This window comes from Chelonoidis abingdonii, chromosome 6 (assembly GCF_003597395.2).
Source record: "Chelonoidis abingdonii isolate Lonesome George chromosome 6, CheloAbing_2.0, whole genome shotgun sequence".
Classification (NCBI taxonomy): Eukaryota; Metazoa; Chordata; order Testudines; family Testudinidae; genus Chelonoidis; species Chelonoidis abingdonii.
Window position 1 is genome coordinate 84,877,969 of NC_133774.1, and position 18,682 is coordinate 84,896,650.

At 38.4% G+C, this 18,682-nt stretch overlaps 1 protein-coding gene across 2 annotated transcripts in view; it reads left to right on the top strand.

The window, feature by feature from the left end:
* The window catches only part of SPTLC1 (serine palmitoyltransferase long chain base subunit 1), a 56,881-nt gene that overhangs the window by 34,480 nt on the left and 3,719 nt on the right, over nucleotides 1-18,682 (top strand). The window contains exons 7-13 of one of the 2 annotated variants that reach the window (XM_032786538.2): nucleotides 2,404-2,533; nucleotides 5,223-5,312; nucleotides 6,517-6,624; nucleotides 10,298-10,393; nucleotides 10,686-10,782; nucleotides 11,555-11,609; nucleotides 16,933-17,050. In XM_032786538.2, coding sequence (XP_032642429.2) covers nucleotides 2,404-2,533; nucleotides 5,223-5,312; nucleotides 6,517-6,624; nucleotides 10,298-10,393; nucleotides 10,686-10,782; nucleotides 11,555-11,609; nucleotides 16,933-17,050 — 694 coding nt within the window. Of the gene's footprint in view, nucleotides 1-2,403; nucleotides 2,534-5,222; nucleotides 5,313-5,676; nucleotides 5,768-6,516; nucleotides 6,625-10,297; nucleotides 10,394-10,685; nucleotides 10,783-11,554; nucleotides 11,610-16,932; nucleotides 17,051-18,682 lie in introns of those variants that run through there. The other variant, XM_075067190.1, reaches the window with a different exon arrangement.

Sequence of the window (18,682 nt, forward strand, 5' to 3'; positions counted from 1 at the left end):
GTGACAGGGAATCTTATTGGTTTGGACCTGTGCTGGGTAAATGAATATTCTCTATGGTATCCAAATCTGGCTCCCTTTAAAATACGGTATCAGTCTTACTATTTTTCTCTAATACTGGCCCAGTCAACATTGGAATTACTATCTTAACAGAAAATGTTCAACTATTAACATAGTTTGCATAGTTATGTCTGGTCCCCATTTTACTGAGTAAACAATTTTAAAACAGTGCTTTAGACTCGGTTATGCTTTTTAAACATTGCTTTGAAGCAGTGATGCCTGATGCATAGTGGTTTGCACGCAGTACTTGAAGAAAAATCTGTAGCTGGTCTAGAAACCAGGTTTAAAGATTTAGGTTATGTTGCAAAAAATTTGAAACTTTAGTTAGAGCTAACTGCATCTGATAAGAAATCAGGACACAAATGTACCATCTGTGATTCTAGCACGCTTAAAAATGCATTCAGTTGATGTGTAGAGAGTCTAAGCTTGTACGTGATTACATTTGTTCTTGTTATGGGCAAAAATAACTATTTTATAGAAATCTTTGGATGTTGTTATGTTAAATACTGTTGGCAACTTATGGTTACTCTCAAATTACCTCACTCACACTGTCAATAAAAATGAGTTGATGACAATTTGACAGGCAATTATTGCAATAGTATGGAGAGCAGTTGACAAAATTGGTATCAAGTGTCTCTAAAATAACAAAACAAAACACTTCAAACTTAATGAAGAAAGTGCAATTACTAGCTGAATGCTTTCTTTGAGAGGTAGTAAATCTTGCCTCTCCTATCATGCAAAATGCTTCTGCAACCACAAACCTACAATAGAACGGTTCAGCTGCATAAACAGAAAGGTTTCATACTTAACCTCTTTCCTCCAAAGAAATGTATCCCACTTTGTGATGAGAAAATAGGCTGTATTTAAGTTAGATTATTTTCTGCGAGAACATATACCCATGCAATAAACAGCAGTAGACTCATGGTTAAGGCTGCATTCCCTAACCTGTTTCTCTTGACTCTTTTTACTAAGAGCTGCAGTTTGTGTATTTACATTTTAAATTAAAGCAAATTAAAATGTACTGCATTGAGTGGCCAGAATATTTTAAGTTTGATATGCTGAAATCAGTATATTTATTACCTGTACACTTGTATTTTTAATTTTTTGCGGTAAGGCTATATCTGCATTTACTGTGGTATATAAAGTACGGGCACCATATGTATAGCTACGCACTGCGGTGAGAGTCAGGCTGCGTCCTTGTTTGTCACTGCAGCATGTAGCTCCATGCCACAGGGCTACCAGAGCCTTTTGCTGCAACCAGGAAAGGCACTGGCAAGGGAGAGACACTACTTGGGCATGTAGAGAGTCAATGTAGGACATATGGCCTAAGGCTTCTGGCATGTAGGGCACCCTACCTGCCTAAGCTGTCTCTCACCATCTACATTGCTGTTTATACCCATGCTACCTGGGCATGTGGTGTTCTTATCTTGTGTGCTGCCTTAAGTGTAAATTTACCCTAAGAGTCTGCTTCAGTAGCACACAGTATTTATCACTGAGAAAAAAGGTGTATTCAAGGCATCAGGTTAGAGATATGATATTTGAAAATTAAATTACCATTGTTCAGTATGTGCAGAAGGAGGGATTTGCATCTTCAAAAGGAATTCTGAGTATATCCAATTAAGAAATTACCAAAAAATGTTATTTAGTTGGGGGAAAATTACATACACGTATTTAAATCTGAAGAAATGGCTTACCAGACCTGGAAAACTGGGGAAAATGCTCACCATAAAGTGGAATAATAGAGGAAGAATGAGTATGAGTACTCTTAAGACTGGTAAGAGAGGCCAGGCACATCCTCAGACTTGCTGTGCTTTAAAACTGGGGCAGGTAGAAAGAGAAGAACCAATGGATAATTATAGGAGCATAATACCCCTATTTATAGAATGTTGGTCTCCTTAACTGCCACAATGAAAAATAGGTAACCACAGAATAAGCCTGATAGTCATCCTAGATGCAAAGACAGTAAAATGACTTCTCAGTGAAAATAGTTAATTACATATATTTTAGTAGTTTCATATGAACAGTTCAATGTAATTTGGAAACCAGAAAATACTTTAGTATGACTTCTGTGCACTGGTCCTTGCTTTAGAGAAGAACTCTTTATTGTACATTTCATGACTAAAGTGTAAAGATGTCTCCACATAGCCGCAGAGGGTAACAGGTGTTAGAAACCAATTTTAAATTATTTAAAATTGTGTGTAATAAAACATAGATTTTATTTATACACATATAAGTATACAAGGCAGTTTAAAAGCAAACGAGGCCTAAAAGATAATTGACCTATGCTGTTGTTTAAAAGTGATTATCAAACCAAGCGCAAAATGAATGTGAATTCTGTGTTTACAGAGATGAAGCTGCCTGCTTTGCTATTCAGAAAGGATTACAGGCATCGCGAAGTAACATTAAGTTATTTAAACATAATGATACGGCTGACCTTGAGCAACTTCTGAAAGAACAAGAGATTGAAGATCAAAAGGTAAAATTTCTTTGTAGTCTTTTTTTTTTTTTTGCCCTTCTTAAGTAGGTCGTATATTTGAATAGATCCACTACTCGTAGAATGTTGTTGTTTTATATCAATCACTGCCGAATGCTTACTTTTGCTTCTATAGTTAAATTGGCTGCTGTGTTCGCTTACCATAATTGTATTGTCAAGAGTAGGTAATGGAGGTGGTCACTAAGAGCTTGTGATTTAACCACAGTTTTTTGTACCTATACACTTATTTTGAAATCTCTTGTAACTGTCCCCATCCTAGGGGTGACACTTATTAAGTATCAGTTTCTAAAATGCTATAAGTAAATCTGTACCAAAACTGTTAGAACAGCCCTAACTTTATAAATAAATCATTATAGACCTGAACTATAGAAGAGGTGAGATGATTTTCCTTATGTACTCTTCACATACTCCTTCTTTATAAAAACTATCATTAGAGCCAAATGTGACGATGATATACTTCCATTCCAGCAGTAACTTGGGAGGATATTAAACAGCAACTGCTAAAGCTAGACCTCTTTAAATCAGCAGGTCCAGTTAACTTTCATCTGTTGATATGATATGATCTAAAGCTTCTGTAATGTATTTGACTTCGGCTGCATGACATTTTCATTAAGAAGCTAGAACAATGCAAAATGTACATGGCACACAAAATTGATTTAAAAATAGCTGATAGGTGTCAGCATGTAACTGTAAATGGGAAATCATTGAGTAAGTATGTCAGATGCCTCAAGAATCAGTTCTTGGCCCTATGCTATGTAACGTTTTTATCAATAACCTGGAAGAAAATATAGCTTTGAGTGATAGTTTGCAGATGATACCTAGATTGGGGGAGTAGTAAATAACGAAGAGAACAGGTCATTGATATAGAGGCAACATGGATAACTTAGTAAGCTGGACCCAAGCAAACAGTGTGTTTCAATACAGCCAAATATAACATTGTACATCTAGGAAAAAAGAATGCAGGCCATGCTTCTAGGATGAGTGACTTATCCTGAGGAAACAGTGACGCTGAAAAGACTTGAGGGTCCTCGTGGATAATCAGCTAAATGTTAGTTTCCAATGTGATGCTGTGGTCAAAAGGGCTAATGCAAACCTTGGATATATAAACAGAGGAGTTATGAGTAGGAGTAAAGAGGATATGTAGCTTCTGCTTTTGGCACTGGTGTCAACAATACTGGAATACTGTCTCCTTCTGATGTACACACTTCTAGAAGGATGTGGATAAATTGGAAACGATCCAGAAAAGGGCCAGGAAAATGATTAAAGAATTGGAAGACGTGCCTTATAGGCAAGACTCAAGGAGCTTGATCTGTTTAGCTTATCAAAGAGAAATTTAAGGGGTAACTTGATTGGTCTATAAGTACAGTAAAAGTGTTTTTTATCTGGCATGTTGGGGAAATGGGGGGGTCCTGGTAAGTGAAGAATGCCGGTTAACTAAGAGGGAGGGAGTTTGGGTGCAGGACACGGTCTCTGGGAGGGAGTTTGGGTGTGGGGCTAGGGGTTGGGACATGGGAGAGAGTGTGGGGCATGGGCTCTGGGAGGGAATTTAGGTGTGGGAGGGGGGCTCTGGGCAGGGAGTTGGGGCGTGGAAGGGGATGTGAGGTGCCAGATCCAGGAGGCACTCATCTCATGCGGCTCCTTGCGAGCAGCAGCCTGTCCCTCTGCTCCTACACGGAGTCAAGGCAGGCAGCTCTGTGTGCTGCCGCGCCTCCACCTAGGAGCGGTTGGGACATGTCGTCGCATGTGGGGAGCCGTTCAAGGTAAGTGCTTCCCCCCCCCAGATCCGACACCCGAAACTCCTCACCATACCCCAACTCCTGCCCTGAGCCCGTGCCCCAACCCCCAGCCAACACAGCTTTTACTGTACTACATAGGGAACAGAATTTTGATAAGAGGGCTCTTCAGTCTGGCAGATAAAGGTATACAAATCCAGTCTCAACTTAAGGTGCATATTAACGGTGAGGATATGTCTACCATTGGAGCAATTTACTGAGATTTGTGATGGATTCGTCCATCACTGGAAATTTGTAAATCAAGAATGGATATCTTTCTAGAAGAGAGTTCAAACAGGAACTAATTCAGGGAAGTTCCAGGGCCCTTGTTACTCAGGACATCAGACTAGATGATCACAGTGGTCCCTTCTGGCCTTATCTATAAGAATATATTTGAGATATGTTATAAAAGAGCCCTTGTAACAGGATTCTGTTGAGTTGAAACTGACTGTAGTAACCTTATGCTGAAAAGCCTTAAAGTCTTTAAATTACACTGTTTCCACTTATCTTTTTGTGACAAAGGGGAAGTACGTCCTGAACACTGACAGCTAAGGGAGCATTTCTGCTCTCTGTGATAGAGACCTGGTCTCAAAATATACAGTCCTGAATATTATTCCCTTAGTGTAAGTGTGCAATTTAGCTGAATCGGTGGTATTCAGTCCCTGATTTGTTACACAATGGCACAGAATCTTAAATATGGCAACTTTAAAAATAATAAAGCCAAACAGCCAACTGTAAGACACTTCTTATGGTTATAAGAGCAGAAATACTAAGTTCCAACTAGGATATAAAAGTTGTTGGTTTTTTTTCCCAAAAAAACAAATAGTTGTCTTAATAGAAGTTTGTATTTTTTGTTGTTGAACATTTCATACATACTGAAACATACATTTTCTCTGAAGAATCCTCGTAAGGCCTGTGTAACTCGAAGGTTTATTCTGGTGGAAGGGCTATATATGAATACTGGAGATATTTGTCCTCTTCCAGAATTGGTAAGTGGTTTCAGTTTTGTTTGTTTAAGCTGTATGTGTTATGTACACACATTACTAATCAAATATTAATATTGCATCTTTGAACCTTAAAAGTAAGGAAATGCCAAAGGCAATGAATGCTTTGCTTGAAACCTTATACCTTCCCTTCATTCATGATAACATTTCTAAAATAAAATAGAATATTATATCCCTTTTTGTGTTAGCTGCAAAGTGGATTATTGTAATTGACATTTCTGAGGTATTCATAATCAGGTTCTGAATTTTGCAGTTCTGTAATATACATATCCTATCATATAGCAATGATCTGTTTTTACAGAGTATACCTGCTTAATAGGTTTAGACTAAAATCACTTTTTTGTTTTAGTTTAAAAATTGAGGCTGGTCTCTTAAATAATGAAAACATAAGAACGGCTGTACCGAGTCAGACCGAAGGTCCATCTAGCCCAGTATCCTGTCTCCCGACAGTGGCCAATGCCAGGTGCCCCACAGGGAGTGAACCCAACAGGCAGTGATCAAGTGATCTCTCTCCTGCCATCCATCTCCATCCTCTGACAAACAGAGGCTAGGAACACCATTCCTTATCCATCCTGGCTAATAGCCATTTATGGACTTAACCACCATGAATTTATCCAGTTCTCTTTTAAATGCTCTTATAGTCCTACCCTTCACAACCTCCTCAGGTAAGGAGTTCCACAAGTTGACTATGCGCTGCGTGAAGAAGAACTTCCTTTTATTTGTTTTTAACCTGCTGCCAATTAATTTCATTTGGTGACCCCTAGTTCTTGTATTAAAACAGTACACTTAACTCCAGGGAGTACAATCTTAATTATTAAACATACATTTTGTGTACAACACTGTTCCTGATTATGATGAGGAGAATGCTGTGAATAGCTTGTGTAATATTTTAAAATATTTTATAGCCTGTTTCTTAAAAAGAAAATCCAAGTTAGGTCTCATAAATGACTGTAGACATTTTGAGATTTCCTATACTTATTTTAAGCGTTAAACAGTGGCAATGGTATGCAGGACTCTAAAGCACACAAAATGGCTGAGTATTATAGTGGGATTAACAGTCTTACGTTATTCAGGATACTTTATAGGATCTTTCATGTGATTTTTCAATCTTTTGTACATGTACCTTGTACTTTTTCTTTGCAAAATGTCAATAATATTAGAGTATATCATTGTACTGTTAAATCTGCAGATAAAATTGAAATATAAATATAAAGTGAGGATTTTTTTGGAGGAAAGTCTTTCCTTTGGAGTCCTCGGAGAACATGGACGAGGTGTTACTGAACACTTTGGAATAAATGTAAGTGCCAGGCTTTTTTTTTTCTTTCATTGGGACTATTTTGTGTTGGCAAGAGAGTTGTAGACTGGGGCAAGTTCTGATACTGGTTTTTTTTGTATATTTTTGGCAATGACAGTACTACAGATTTTAAGAGTGTTCATCTGTGTATGGTAGGAATTTTGAGTCAATCTGGATATCCAGTTATATGCTGATCTTTTTGTTAGAAAACACAACCACTTAATATTTAGTTTAAATAGCAACATTGGGGGTAGGTGGAGTTGGCACTGTTCCTCTTTACAAGACCTCTTTTATCATCTGCCATTAACGTTCACTTTGTATTTGAATTTTGCACAAAATTATCTGACGAGTGAACCACTTTAGGAAAAGTCTTAATAAAAACTGGTTTATTTATATCTCTTGTTAGAATGGAGGGGAGAAATAATGAATATGATATGCTATTTTTGTCCTCTGAGAATATTGTACTTGGGATTGGAGATGGAATACATTTGGCACTAAGGAGTCTTTAGTCCAATACTCTGCTCTCACACATGTGGCAACAGACTCTTTAGTTTACATAGTAAGGTGAGCCTGCATGTGTGATGATAGAGATGAGTCTTAATTTTAAATGCAGTAGAATACTTTTGCTCTTAAACAAAATGTTAAGTGGGAAAGAAATGCTGTTTAAAAATCAGTCCTGCTTACATGAAAGAATGTTTTTAAAGTGCATGAATATTAAATATCACTATGCTACAGATGAGCAGAACTTATTGTAGCTTCTCCAAAGACATTTGTATCATACTGTGTTTAGATACCAATATCTCTGTTTTAGCCTGTACTCAGGCATGGCACACTTAGTACACCAAGACATGGACTTGAAAGAGGGTATCTTAAAGCTGAAGTGAAAGGTACTGTGGAGGTGTCTCCACAGTTCAGGTTGCATTTCACTTTTCACTGAAAGCATAATTTACGTCTCTCTATTTGACAGCTCACTGAATTTAATCTCTAAAAATACTTGCTATTTTTTTCCAAGATAAATTACGTCCATTCAGTTTATAAATTGGGCCCAGGCACTTTTTTTTTTTTTTTTTTTGGCTCACTGTACCTACACCACCATAAACTCAAAATTTTACATTAACACAAAAATATTCTGGCGGGGAAGGTCCCAAAAGTCCCTCTCCATGTGCTGTTCCCCCATTCCTCACTCTCCTTCGGTGGGGCACAGGGTGGTTGGCATATGGAGTCAGACTTTCTACAGATAAGTTTTAGCCATAGCCCTGCTGATTGTGGTAGGACTTCGTGGTGCTCACAAATTCAGCAGGTTCCCTATGCTTGGGAACACTGGTTTGGCATGACCTGTATAGTGATCCCACAAGAGGCCCTTTTCTTCATCCGCCATGGGCTGGAGAAGGAAGAAATGTACACATTGGAGGCAGTGGTTCCTCAGCAGAAATGACTTTCACAACCTTCTGAACATTAGTAATGTCAAATTCTGTCTCCTTTTGTCTGACCTCTGGCATCCTTTCTTCTCTGCTGATCTCTCCTTCCTCTGCCAGCATTGCACTCCCATGCTCCCATCTCTTCTCCACTTCTCCTGCCTTTGTTTCTTCAAATTCATTTTTTTGTTTTGTTCCAAATATATTATGTGGGTTGGAGGAGTTAGGGCAAATTGAGCAGGAAATAAAGTGCAAGTGGGACTACCAAGATGTTTGCCAAGCATCACTTGATTCCTTGGTTTGTTGTAAAATCCCTTTGCCCATCCTCAGTCTTTGTCTGTCTTGTCTATTTAGAATTAAAGCTCTTAGTGGTAAAGGCCATTTCTTTCTATGTGCTGCATTGCAGACCTCACAAAAAGAGAACTTGTTTGCAACCAATGAGTTAATGGGACACTTAGGTATTTCTAGGATCCAAAGCCAACTCCAGTTAAGCATGTACTTAAATACTCCTGAGGAATTATGTGCCAAAAAGAAAAAATTATGTGCGTAATATTTTAAAATTCTGCAAATTTTATTTGTCAATAAATAAATGTGGCTCCAGCATGGCAGTGGGGAGCACAGGCCACTGTCTGCACTGAGGTGGGAGATCACCCTGAAGCCCCCACCCTCCCCCAGTACAGGGACTCGGCATAAGGCTGCATCTGACTCTGGCAGGTCAAGGGCTGGGCCAGCCCCAGAAACACTCAGGGGCCCTGCCTCTCTGTGCCAGGTGCACCAGTTGTGGATAGGCAGGCTCAGCCAGCAGGATCCAAGTGTGGAGGGGCTTAGTGTTGTGGGGATCCAGGTGTGGGGGTGAGAGGTTTCTGTTTGGGGCAATCTGGGTGTGGGCAACTCAATGGGAGATTAGGATGCACGGACTCGGGATTTTGGGTGCAGGGGTAATGGGACTCTGCAGAGGATTCAGGTGATAGTGGTTGGGCTCAGGAGGGGGTGAGGGTAGATAGGGTTTGGCAGGAGGGTCTGGGTGTGGGGTTCAGTGGGGGTGGGGTTGAGTTCTGGGATACTTATCAGAGGAATCCAGGTGTAGGGGAGTAGGGCTTGTCCGAGTGAGGGTTCCATGGGCCTGCTTAATGGGGCCCATCGTGATTCCCCTAACCCTTTTTCTTCTCCATCCACCTCCCCTCCCCTCCATACCCTGCCCTCACCCTATTCCACCCCCCTTCCTTCCCCACTGCCTCTTCCCCCACCACCACCACCCATCATGGGAGCTCACTGTTCCACAGAAAATAGGAAGGCTCCCAGAACACAGAAAGGAAGTACAACTGGCACTAGGACCCAGGAGGCTGCATTCAGCTGCAGAGTCAGCGGAGTCTGAGACCCCCTCCAAGGGGGGCAGTGGCACATAACCCTGTGTGGTGCCCCCGCTCATGGGGGACAATCTCTCCCTCCCCTCAAAAAAACAAAACAAAACAACCTGCACACATGGTCATTTCTGCAGGGAAAAGCAGGAAGTGTGTGTGTGGCAGGGTGTTTTCTGTGTGGGCGTGCAGTCCCGCAGAATCCCCCCAGGAGTACAGTCACATGGAAATGTGCTCAGGCCCCTCTTCACTCCTCCCCCCACGATGATCACGCAGGCATGCACATGCACCCAGCCCCCATCTCTGAGGCTGCTCCAGGCACACTGGAACAGACGCGCTGCCTGGACTGCTAGGGATGAGGTGCATGTCCCCTGGCAGATTTGCATTTTTCTGCGCAGGGGGCGCAGAAAAGTGTGGACCATATGAATTCTACACCCCTGCATCGGCGCAGAATTCCCACCCAGGAATAACTTAAATCACATTCAGTCCCATTGACTTAATTGGGACAACTCACATGCTTAAAATAGGTCAGGTACCAAAGTACTTTGCTAGATTGGGACCTACAAATGCATAATTTTATTTTTACATGTTGCATGTGTTGCAATACCTGGAAACATTTAAGTGAAGTATATTTGGATCCTTATAAACATAGTTTCAAATAAAGTGGAGACAATTCAGCCATAACTGTGTTAAAGTGATACAAGCAAGGAGCTTTAAAACTGTGTGTTTGTGTGTGTCTTTTGGGGAGTGGGGGAGGTAGGTAGCCTGGTGTATTTTGCCCTAGTACACATGTTAATTTGAAGCTTAGTTTATATATTGTAAATTATCTTGATTTAATTAAGCATCACTTTATTTACATCCACCTTGTTCCTCTCTCATAATATTCTGTTAATTGAATGGCAGGTTGATGATATAGATCTGATTAGTGCAAACATGGAGAATTCCCTGGCTTCCATTGGAGGATTTTGCTGTGGAAGATCTTTTGTTATTGACCATCAGGTAAGCCACCTTTTATTTTTAAATGGAATAGCAGACTCAATTACTAAGAAATGACAGTGACTTGGCTTCTGTTTACAAGCTGCATCTTGATATAAATGATGGACATAGGAATTTATTCCATTTAGACTACTTCAAAAAGATTATGTGGATGAGTTAGAGACTGTTGTTCAGTTATGATTTTGGCTTAATTTAAACCAAATGACTTTAAAGATTTTTCTGTACTATCGTGAACAAGCAAAACTGATATAAAAGCTTTTCAGCGTCGTTTATAACTTTTCATTTTCCTTCTCAGAGATTGTCAGGTCAGGGTTACTGCTTTTCAGCCTCTCTGCCTCCCCTTCTAGCTGCTGCTGCTATTGAGGCCCTCAATATCATGGAAGAGAATCCAGGTATTTCATTCTGAAAAATCAAATACTTTGTAATGTGATAAGTTATTCTGCTCAGAGGGAACACTAACTGTCTGAGCTCAAGATTAAAGCCTGTGGGCATAATTTCCCCTACTTCCATCCCTCACCCTCTTGGTCTAGCGCTTCCTCATTTACTTTTCCCTTTCATTGGTTCATTCTCTGCCTTTCCACGTCTTACATTCATTATCTCCTTTTCACTCATTCTCCCTTTAACTTTTCCTCGCACTCTCTTCCCACCATACATCTCTTCCTACCCCCCCCCTTCCTTTTTTCGCGCACACTGAAAAGGAGAAGTGGAAATGGAAAGAGCCAGAGAAGGGAGACATTGAACACTTCATTGAAAACTGTTGTTGTTCACTATAAACAAATGTCCTTCTGATTTCCCTCCTCCTATTTTGACCAGAACATATTTTGGTAATTTTCAAAGAAAGGTAAGTTAAGGAAAAAAGGGGGACATAGTTATCAAAGGTTGAAGCCCCCTCTTTCCAAATATGTTCCTTCAGCCTATAGTTTCTTGATTCTCCATTTGTTGTACTTTAATTGGCTCACACAAAAAAGAGTTCTAGACAGAAACTACTCCACTGGAATAGCAGTGCGGGGGAGGAGGGAGAACACATTTGTCACTTCATGATGGGAATGGTATTCCCTTAGGAACGAGGATCTTTGTAAGAAGAGGTAGAGAGGCTCAAAGTTTATTTGGGATTTATAGAAATATACAGCAAGAGACTGAGGCTCTTTTTTTTCTTTTGTCTAGACATTTTTCAGATTTTACGAGAGAAATGCAAACGGATTCACAAAGCTTTACAAAGGTAAACTATTTGATCTTGACCACTGTCAACTTGCTCAGATTTTTATAGCTCCATATCACAAAGTATCATGAATATAATATCCTCTATAGTTACAGACGCCCTGTTCCGTTCCAGAAAGCCTTGCGTAACTCAAATTGTGCATAAATCAGAAACGTATACCCGTACATAATGCAAAAATTTCCGCAACTCGAGAATCCTATTTCTGGCTTATGGAACTTTTTTTGTAAGTGCAAATTTGCGTAAATTGGATCTTGCGTAACCTGAGGGGCATCTGTACATTGAGTTCTATTATAATACAGTAAGTGTTCTAGATTCAATTCTTTATGTATTTATAGTCAATTGACTAATTTTCAGACTAAATACGTACCTGCTCGTAGAGTTCCAATTCAGTTTCTATATCAGATTAAAGTTTCGTAAAATTCTGTCATTTATTGCAGTAATCTATAACCCAGTTTTAATGACAACTAATTTTTAGCAGTGGTCAAGCAATTACAATCTTTTTTATTTCACAACAGTATTTGCTTTATCTGTGTTCTTTCTGATAGCCTTTTAGTGGTTGGTTTTGTAATTTACAAAGTTTTTTTTTCTAGTGGTTCTGATAAAGAAATGAAGTCAGTTGTTGCTTAGTCTTTCTTTGTAAGGTGATGTAAGTAGTCCAGAACAGTCTGGTCTCCTTGAATTATGCATTCTGTGCCAATAACAATGTTTGTTTGGTCTCAATGTCTAATTGCTTGATACAATTAGTAGTAAGAGAATTTAAGTTTAAGGGAGAGGCACTAAATAACTGATGATTGAAACTTGTAACTGGTTAAATGGTCGTAGCAGATATGTGACTGTGCTATTCTGTAGTATATTTTTAGGTATTAGTATAGGGTCCATATAAACTTTTTCTTTAAGAAATTTGAGTGTAGGTAGAGGAACAATAGCAGACTCAAACAAATTCACTCTGAACATACTAGAAGTTTGAATGTCACGTAGATAAACTATCAGTAACAAAATCTCATTAAAATCAGCTACTATACTGGAAACTTTTTGAATTTACCTTTTATAAAGCTATTAGTAATTATCTTGAGAAATACAGACAGGAGCCGTACTTCCGTATTGAGGAAAATTGGTTATAAAGATATTTACAAATGTAGATGCAAGTAAAAGGGACAAACCACGTGTAAGGAGAAATTGTGCACTTGTCATTTATTAGAACTCTTGGTGTCTACAAGAAGTGTCTAAGAGCTCGATGTCAATTTATTTTAACTAGCAAAATGCTTTGGACAGAATTGTCACGAGGAGGTTATGGAAAATTAAGCACAGGGTGAGACAAGTATTGTCATGGTTTAGAAACTGGTCACAATTGAAAATGAGTACAATTAACAAATGGATAACAGTGGGGTGCCTCAAGATTCTGTGCTAGGATTGGTATTTAATATCACTATCGTAAAAGCTAACAATGTTTGGAACCATTTTTTTGTGTGTGTATGTACATACACACACATGCCAGCAGTATTCAAAGTGTGTGTGTGTGTGTGGCACTATATTAACGCATGGTACACCCACACCTTGAATACTGCATACAATTCTGGTCACCCAATCTCAAAAAAATATAATAGAATTTGAAAAACTGCAGAGAATGGCAACAAAAATTATTAGGGGAATGGAACCGCCTCCATATGGAAAAAAGTTTTAAAAAGACAAGGTCTTTTTCAGCTTAGAAAAGAGATGATGGGGGGGGGGGACTTGGGCGGGGATGGGAACAGTATGATAGTTTATAAAAACATGAATTGTGCAGAGAAAGTGAATAGGGAAGTGTTGTTTACCCCTTCAGATAACACAAGAACCAGGGTTCACCCAATGATATTAATAGGCAGCAGGTTTAAAACAAACATAAGGAAGTACTTCACACAACACACAGTCAAGCTATGGAACTTATTGCCAAGGGATGTTGTGATGGACAAAAGTAGAAGTGGGTTCAAAAAAGACTTTAATAAGTTCATGAAGGACAGGCCCATCAATGACTATTAGCCAAGATGGTCAGGGACGAAGTCCCATGATCTGGGTATCCCTAACTGCCAGAAGCTGGGACTGTATGACACTTGAAATTGCCCTGTTCCGTTCATTCCATCTGAAGCATCTGGCACCTGCCATTTATGGAAGACAGGATACTGGGCTAGGTGGGCCATTGGTCTGACCCAGTATGGCCTTTCTTACATTCTTATCTTCTTGATACTTGCTTGAGCGAGTGTCTGATGGCAAAACTTGTAGAGGACATAATTATTTAAGTTTGCCGGCACTAGAGAAGACTGAAAGACTGGTGCTAGTTGTGTGCAACTCAATGGTAGATAAAATTCCCTGACAAACATAAAAGCACATTAGACGGAATAATTTGAACTACTCTTGCATATTGCTGGATTTTAAATTAATAATCACTTTAGAAAACATGCAGTGACTGCCACAATAGTGCAAAAAAAGGTATATAGAAAATGCAGAATGTATTCTGCAATTATATAAATCAATAGTATGCCTTTGTCTGGAATACAGTATTTACTTCTCTCTATCTCTCATATTAAGCACAGTTTAACTAAGATTCAAAAGAATGGATATAAGTTTTTAGAGATGAAAAGTATAATAGAACTGTTTAAAGTAATGAAAGGTGAAAGGAGTGTGTGGTTTGTTTTTTTTCCCCTCCTTTTCATAACACAAAAACAAGCAAATTGAAAGGCAGCAAATTGAAAACCAGCAAAAAATCCTTTTTTACACAGTGCACAAGCAGGCACTTTGAAATTCAGTGTCACAAGATACCACTGATACCAAGAGCTTAATAGAATTCAGAATAGGTGTAGATTTTCATAAGGATAATGAGAAAATCTACATTTGCTTTATATATGATAAAATAAGGCGGTAAGTATATATAAGGCCTCATGCTTCGGGGCACAAAGCAACCATGAGGAGGATGTAATTCTTCCTAAACCCGATAGTAAAGTTACTCCATCACTCTCTGCTTCAAAGTTCCTTTTGCCTTTTCTTGAGGTAACAGACAAGACATTGGATGAGATTCCTATGCTATATTGTCTTTAAATATATGAATTTTTATCCTATTTAAAAAATGGATAAATGGCAGTGATTAGAGGTGGAAAACACTTTTATGCAAGGTTCCATAATTGAGCTGCTTTACTGGAAGAGTTAAGATGGGAGGGGGAGAGGTTACTACTCTGTGCATGCGGTGAAGTCGCAAGTGTTCACCAAAGCTTGCAAGAAAAGCACAGCCAACCTTTGTTTCTTTCACACACTGAGTGTCTCTTTCTCTGACAAAGCTGTGCTGAACTGGCTCTTTTGCATTTCTTATTGTTTTTCCTTGGTTAGACAGCTGCTTGAGTCAGATTAGGGTTTATTTAACTAGGGTTGTAACTGACAGAACTTCAAATTAGACATCAATTTGGGCTTTGCAAAGCAGCCTCTAAGTCAGTGTGTATAGTTAATACAAAGCATTGTTGTCTGGACAAAGTCAGTGAGATTCAAAGTTTGAATTGGCAGTGATACAAAGGCTGTTTCCGGTTTAAAATACATGAACTCTTACCCATCCTCTCCTGCCCTCCTCTCCTTTCTTTTTGAGGCTGTTCATGAATGCTTTACCTAGTGTAAATTAAAATGACTTCATATTATGTAATTAGCTACTGATATCATTAATATATTGATGCACATCCTTTAAAAAGAAAATCTCATTGTTAGCAAGTATCGTTCATTAAGTTCTAACAGATCTATACTTTGTCTTAAAACTAATTTGCTGCAAGGAAACCTTTTAATCTATTAATTTAAGCTGTATGGTAACATGTCTGACTACAGTGACTACCTGTTAATTTCTAGAACTGTGCTTCTATAACATCAGGTCACTGTCATGGAACATACTTAATGACTGACATCTGTCATGCCATATATTCCATTTGTGATTCTACATTTCAGATTGGCCTCAGACTGCTTCTCATGGCTCCATATGTTGCCACATACTGTCTTTCCCATGACTTCTAAAGAGATTTACCAATATTTAAACATTTACTCTTTAACTGCATGACTCTTTTTAGACGCAACCTCAGATTTTGTATCTACATGACACCAATTGTGAGTGCAGTTTTGTTGTTGCAAAGATTGAAGGCCAGTTTAAGTTCCCTTTCAGAACTGGGCTCTAAATCAGTAGAGCTTTGTGGAAATAAAAGGCATGTTTCAGACCTTAAAACATCTCTTTCCATTATTCATTATGTCTGTGGCACTCTGTTCTTCCCATGGATTTGACAACTTGTGTTTTCTAAAGAGACCCTAACTTTTTGCTTCCTTTTTTTAATAGGAAACTGATATGGGGATAAATACTTTGTACATTTACAACATATCATGTGAATACAAACTGACCAAAGCCAGGAAATCTAAGTTAAGGTTGAGAGTAGCAGAATAGTGCATGTATGTGATATGCTGTTAATATTTGGGAGCAAAGGATTGGCTTTTTTCATCTTATCTCAATATTGATTACCTTCCTTGATAGGGAATTTACAACTCTGCATGAGAGAAGGTGATTTTTTTCCCTCTCCCCTTATTGATTCTAAATTATGATTTGGTTGTCTAGGTGTCTTCTTTTTTATTGATAAAACACATTGCACTTAAACATCTTGCCTCAAGTGGATTTTTTTGGGGGGGGGGGCAGGCTAAAGACTTGAAAGGATCAGAGTCTTCAAAATCAAAGAATGAATTATGTTAGGGTTGTGTATTACAAACCTTAAGGAACTCTAAAGGAAGGGCATTCAATTGATATGAAATCTTATTTAAAAATTAACATTGGCTGTGGCAGACAATTGATTCCCCATATGTTCTGTAAATTTTCTGTTTGAGCAGGACAAGCTATTAAAGTTAAAATTAGAGGGGGGAAATCAGAGGAAGACAAATGAAGAATATACAGTATAGGAATTGTATAAAGCAATATAACTGAATTAAAATAATCTATCTTGCCCAGATTCACCAGGAGTGAGCATTCTTTGTGAAAGAAACAATGTGGAGTGGGTTGTTTGATTTGGTCAATAATTAGATGCTCTCATGAGTAATTCATGGCTACATAGTTCAAATTTTGTATTGTGGTTGCTGGTATGCAGAAGTTCAAAGGTGTAAAGCTTTGTTTGCATCCAAATTTGTTTTGTAACAAATACTCCCAATGTAAAACAATTTAGAAAGTTTTTCCTGAAATACCACCAAAAAATGATAAAGCCTTTAAATAGCATCTTTTTACTCTGTTTATACACTTTATTTCTGTAGTCTGATGGGATGTACACTGAAACTATTTGATTTGTTTCAGAATCCCTGGTCTAATAGTTGTGGGAGACTTATTTTCTCCAGCATTACACCTTCAGTTGGAAGAGCCCAGTGGATCTCGAGAAAATGATATGAAGTTACTCAAGAGAATTGTAGATTATGTAAGTGTCCCTTTTGCAATTAAAGCATATCTACTCTTTAATTATTAGAAAAGCAAAAATGTTGTGCGAAACCCTGGCATGCTAGTTGGTTGAACTACTGTATGACCTGGAGTGTTGCAGACCCCCTTTGGAAAATAGCAATTGAATAGGGAAAACAACAGAGGCCTGTGTTCGCTTTTTGAAATTATAAGTGAGATGGTAATGTAGAGGAAATGGTTTTTGTTTTTTTTTTACACACCAATCACAGGAGTGGGGTGAGGAAGATAGCCTGAGGGGAGAGGAAGCATCCACTCAAAAACTCACTTCCCCAGCTGCAAAAGTCTCCTTTATCATCCACTCCACAGTGGCAGTCTCTCTTCCCATCCCCCTGTGATTATGATCATCAATAAAATATTTGACCTTGGTACTGGACAATATTAATCCATGTCATAGATACATTAAAGCACAAGTTTCTCTTTAACTTAAGAGCATGGATGTGTATGAACAGATTAGAGAGGCTTTTCTGAGACTTATAGAAATTCAGGTTATAAAAAGTGTTTGTTTTTACAGGATGGAATTTTACATTTGAATCTATGAACATATTATTTGGCAGACTGTTATAATATTTAGCACTTAAAACACTTTCTATCATCAGTATACACTACTTCTCAAGACACCCAATTTGAGAAGTGTGTAAGTATGTTATAGATGAGTGATGCGTCTTGTGCATTTTGGGGGTGAAGGGGATGATTAGTACTTGTTTTGTACTTGAGCTCATCTAACTCATCCAAATTTGAAGAAAATAATTCTTTGAAAGAGGTGCTTTTCTGTTTTAAGAACTCTTTTAAATGTCACTGTTCATATTAAACAGTTTTCTATATGTGCCCAGTAACTGCCTCCCTTGGTGGTTTTGGTACAAACTGAATAATGTAGAGCCATTATGCTGAGGAGATCTCTCTCCTTTTTTCCATGGGAGTCTTTATTAAGGAATAAGATCATGCTCATGGTATATATAACCTACAATAACGTTTTATTCCTTAAAGACTGCAGTTACCTTATTCTCTGCCAGCATAGCTACAAATGTTAAGTCATAAAGTTAATCAGTCCTCTCTTAAATCTAGCCAGAATAGTTGTATTGACTTCCAGCAGTAATGGCTTCTACAGACTGGGTTTCTAGAAACTGATGTATAGTCAGCATATATTAACCAAGGTCAACAATTTATGAAGCATCCTAGGATAGAGAGAAATGTTGGTCCATAGAAGCAAAGCAGAGATACTCAACAGACATAGTTGGATGCCGTTAGTCCTTTTTATTTTAAATATCACTGTTCAGTAAATAGGCAATGTAATCCTATTTCAAGTAACATTTTTGAGCTGAACTTAAACAAATGTGAAATTAAAGAAGCTTATCCTTAATCTTTCCTGTTTTGTTATATGTGAGAACTCCTACTGACTTATGAGAGCAGCCGTCATACTCCATTTCAGGCCTCTTCCTCTAAAAACCAACTTCACCACTCCCAAAAGCTGGTCATAAGCTGTAGAAGAAAATGTTAAACCTACTCCCTTGTCTCTATTCTTCTAGTATAACACAGCCACTAATATTTAAAAAAGCCTCAAATAAGTGTCTAAAATTTTAAACTTTTAAAGGATACA